The sequence below is a fragment of the Somniosus microcephalus genome, chromosome 33 (assembly GCF_052327205.1).
Source record: "Somniosus microcephalus isolate GS21.2 chromosome 33, FLI_Smic_1.0, whole genome shotgun sequence".
In the NCBI taxonomy this organism is placed as follows: domain Eukaryota; kingdom Metazoa; phylum Chordata; class Chondrichthyes; order Squaliformes; family Somniosidae; genus Somniosus; species Somniosus microcephalus.
The window spans coordinates 39,164,996-39,169,189 of NC_141019.1; the positions used below are offsets into that span (position 1 = coordinate 39,164,996).

General features: G+C 52.7%; 1 protein-coding gene across 1 annotated transcript; it reads right to left on the minus strand.

Moving 5' to 3' along the window:
* Window positions 1–855: 855 nt before the first annotated feature.
* Window positions 856–3,728, minus strand: LOC147097212 (proteinase-activated receptor 1-like). The gene is made up of 2 exons (XM_085972564.1): window positions 3,634–3,728; window positions 856–2,100 (listed from the first exon to the last, which is right to left on the minus strand). Exons 1-2 carry the CDS (start codon window positions 3,716–3,718, stop codon window positions 1,139–1,141), a joined length of 1,047 nt encoding a protein of 348 aa, XP_085828690.1. The 5' UTR covers window positions 3,719–3,728; the 3' UTR covers window positions 856–1,138.
* Between the last annotated feature and the right edge of the window lie 466 nt (window positions 3,729–4,194).

The window sequence follows — 4,194 nt, forward strand, 5'->3', positions numbered from 1 at the left end:
ATTAAATATATTCAAGAAGGAGTTGGATATATTTCTTAAGGCTAAAGGGATCAAGGGATATGGGGAGAAGGCAGGGACAGGGTACTGAATTTGGATGATCAGCCATGATCTCATTGAATGGCGGAGCAGGCTCGAGGGGCCGAATGGCCGACTCTTGCTCCTATCTTCTATGTTTCTATGAGAAGGCTAAGAGGAGATTTGATGGGGCTGTTCAAAATCATGAAGGGTTTAGATCAGAGTAAATAAGGAGAAAGTGTTTCCAATGGCTGAGGGGTCAAGAACCAGAGGTCACAGGTGTTTGGCAAAAGGACCACAGGGCTAGATGAGGAAAAACTGCTTTACGCGGCGAGTGCTTAGGGTCTGGAAGGCGCTGCCTGAAAGGGCGGTGGAGGCAGATTCAATCGCGGCTTTCAAAAGGGGGAATTGGATAAATACTTGAAGGAGAAAACATAGAAGATAGGAGTAGGAGTCGGCCATTCGGCCCCTCGAGCCCGCTCCGCCATTCAATGAGATCATGGCTGATCATCCAAACTCAGTACCCTGTCCCTGCCTTTTCCCCATATCCCTTGATCCCTTTAGCCTTAAGAAATATATCTAACTCCTTCTTGAATATATTTAATGAATTGGCCTCAATTACCTTCTGTGGTAGAGAATTCCACAGGCTCACCACTCTCTGGGTGAAGAAATTCCTCCTCATCTCTGTCCTAAATGGCTTACCCCTTATCCTTAGACTGTGACCCCTGGTTCTGGTCTCCCCCGCCATCGGGAACATCCTTCCTGCATCTAGTCTGTCTAGTCCTGTTAGAATTTTATAAGTTTCAATGAGATCCCCTCTCATTCTTCTGAACTCCAGAGAACCAATTGTAGGGACACGGGGAAGGTGCAGGGGGCGTGGGGGGAGAGCGAGACTAGCTGGGTCGCTCTTTGAAAGAGCCGGGGCAGACTCGATGGGCCGAGCGCGTCCCTCCTTCTGTGCCACGCTGTTCTACGATTCTCAGTCGGAAGCGAGCGCGGTCGGACAAATGAAGGTGGGCGTCGGCGTGTTAGAGAAGCGAGACGGATCAAAAGCTGCCCTCGACTGGAGAGCGCGCGCTGGCAAGGCAAGTGTTGGGGGTTAAACAGAGGCGGTGGGGGGGTGTTAGCTCCGCAGGAGTAACCTCTTCAGCCTCGTCCTGAACGGGCTGCAGGCAAAGTAGTAGACGAGCGGGTTCAAGCAGCAGTTGACGGCGCTGAAACTCAGGCAGATTAGATAGCTGAAGTGCGTGGTGTCCTCCGTTAGGAATCGGGAAAAGGCGAGCCGGATCAGCAGGGAGGTGTTGGCGGGGAGGTAGCACACGGTGAATACCGCCGTCACCACCATCCCCGTCACCACGGCCTGCTGTTTCCTCGCCCCTTTCTCCAGGCTGCCCGGGCTTGTCAGGTGCCTGATGATGCTCCAGTGGGAGAATAGAATGACACAGAGGGGAAGGAGGAAGAGGGCGATGACCGTCACCAGAGAGTGGTAGAACTGCTGAGTCTCGTCAGCGTTCCTCACCACATCCATGCAGGTGGTGACGTTCATGCGCCGGACTTTCACCACCTGTTCGGTGGCCAGAATGGGGGCGTTGAACGCAAGGACCATCACCCAGGCCAGGGCGCACAGCGTGACGGCGTACCTGTTTGTCCGCCACAGCCGGGCCGAGAACGGGTGCAGCACGCCCAGGTAACGATCGGCGCTGATAACCGCGAGCAGCAAGATCGAAACATGCATGTTGACTTGGAAGGACAGGGCAAAAGCATAGCAGAGGAAGTGACCGAATATCCAGTTGTTCTGCAGGAATCGGTACGTGACCATCAACGGCAGCTGCAGCGCAAACAGCAGGTCGGAGGCTGCTAAATTTATCATGAAGATAACAGTGGGGTTCTTTCTCATCTTGACCAGTATTACTAAAGCCACGAGGTTAGACAAACAGCCGACAATGAAGATCAGAAGGAACGACGTCGGCAAAACCACCGTCATGACCGTTCCGGACAGCAGTTCCATGGCCCGGTCTGAAATCTCCACAGCCTCCAGCGAAAGGCTCTCACCTTCCAATGGCGCGATCGGGCTGGGGACAAGACCTGAGCAAAATACAACAAAAATCAGAACCACAAAGCTGTGATTGTCTGTGACAGCCTTTGAGACCAATTAGCAGTCCTCAATTCTGGGAGTGCGTTGGTACCAAGAATAAAAAAGCAAATTGTTATTCAAATGGCGAGGGTCCACAGAATATGATGGTACTGAGGGATCCGGGGGGGCGGTGTCCTCGTACCTGAAACATCTAAGGTCAGCCCGCAGGTACAGCGAGTAATTAGGAAGGCAAATGGGATGTTGGCCCTTATTGCAAGGAGGATGGAGTATAGAAACATAGCAGATAGGAACAGAAGTAGCTCATTCGGCCCCTCGAGCCTGCTCCGCCATTTAATGAGATCATGGCTGATCATCCAAACTCAGTACCCTGTCCCTGCATTCTCCCCATATCCCTTGATCCTTTTAGCCTTAAGAAATATATCTAACTCCTTCTTGAATATATTTAATGAATTGGCCTCAGCTGCCTTGTGTGGTAGAGAATTCCACAGGTTCACCACTCTCTGGGTGAAGAAATTCCTCCTCATCTCAGTCCTAAATGGCTTACCCCTTATCCTTAGACTGTGATCCCTGGTTCTGGACTCCCCCGCCATCGAGAACATCCTTCATGCACCTAGTCTGTCTAGTCCTGTTAGAATTTTATAAGTTTCAATGAGATCCCCTCTCATTCTTCTAAACTCCAGCGAGTATAAGCCCAATCGACCCAATCTCTCCTCATACGTCATTCCTGCCATCCCAGGTATCAGTCTGGTGAATCTTGATGTCTTGCTGCAGTTGTACAGGGCCTTGGTGAGACCACACCTTGAGTATTGTGTGCAGTTTTGGTCGCCTTATCTGAGGAAGGATGTTCTTGCCATGGAGGGATTGCAACGAAGATTCACCAGACTGATACCAGGGATGGCAGGAATGACATATGAGGAGAGATTGGGTCGATTGGGCTTATACTCGCTGGAGTTTAGAAGAATGAGAGGGGATCTCATTGAAACTTATAAAATTCTAACAGGACTAGACAGACTAGGTGCAGGAAGGATGTTCTCGATGGCGGGGGAGTCCAGAACCAGGGATCACAGTCTAAGGATAAGGGGTAAGCCATTTAGGACAGAGATGAGGAGGAATTTCTTCACCCAGAGAGTGGTGAACCTGTGGAATTCTCTGCCACAGAGGGCGGTTGAGGCCAATTCATTAAATATCTTCAAGAAGGAGTTGGATATATTTCTTGAGGCTAAAGCGATCAAGGGATATGGGGAGAAGGCAGGGACAGGGTACTGAGTTTGGATGATCAGCCATGATCGCATTGAATGGCGGAGCAGGCTCGAGGGGCCGAATGGCCGACTCCTGCTCCTATCTTCTATCACATCCCTCCTATAGTGTGGCGACCATGTGTGTACCATTTGCTTTCCTAATTGCTTGCTGTACCTGCATGCTAACGAGCTGTGTGGGTGTGCCCTGGTTAAGAGATGCCGAGCCCCAGGGCGAATGGGCACAGACTTCCCCGAGAGTTAGAGAGATGTTGATGGGTCGCTCACCTTGGGCGTCCCCTCCACTGGTAAGAACAGCGATGGATCTCCCAATACCCAATGTTTCTGGGTGGGTCCTGTCCAGTATCCCCATGGTTCCTGGGATAGAGCAAGGGAAGGAGGAAATAAAACAGTTAAGACAGTCTGGCTGCACTCACAATCTCGATATCCACCTGGGGGTTGGGGGGTGTGGGGAGAAGGTGGGTAGGAGGGGCATACGGAGGGAGCGCTGCACCGTCGGAGGGGCAGTACTGAGGGAGCGCCGCACTGTCGGAGGGGCAGTACTGAGGGAGCGCCTCACTGTCGGAGGGGCAGTACTGAGGGAGTGCCGCACTGTCGGAGGGACAGTACTGAGGGAGCGCCTCACTGTCGGAGGGGCAGCACTGAGGGAGCGCCTCACTGTCGGAGGGGCAGTACTGAGGGAGCGCCACACTGTCGGCAGGGCAGTACTGAGGGAGCGCCGCACTGTCGGAGGGGCAGTACTGAGGGAGCGCCTCACTGTCGGAGGGGCAGTACTGAGGGAGTGCCACACTGTCGGAGGGGCAGTACTGAGGGAGCGCCGCACTGTCG

What these genes read in the sequence shown, in the direction of transcription:
- LOC147097212 (XM_085972564.1), bottom strand. Translation starts at nt 3,718, where the DNA reads ATGGGGATACTGGACAGGACCCACCCAGAAACATTGGGTATTGGGAGA. An exon ending in CAGTGGAGGGGACGCCCAAG is followed by an intron (nt 2,101 to 3,633) that starts GTGAGCGACCCA and finishes TATTTTGCTCAG; the next exon opens with GTCTTGTCCCCAGCCCGATC.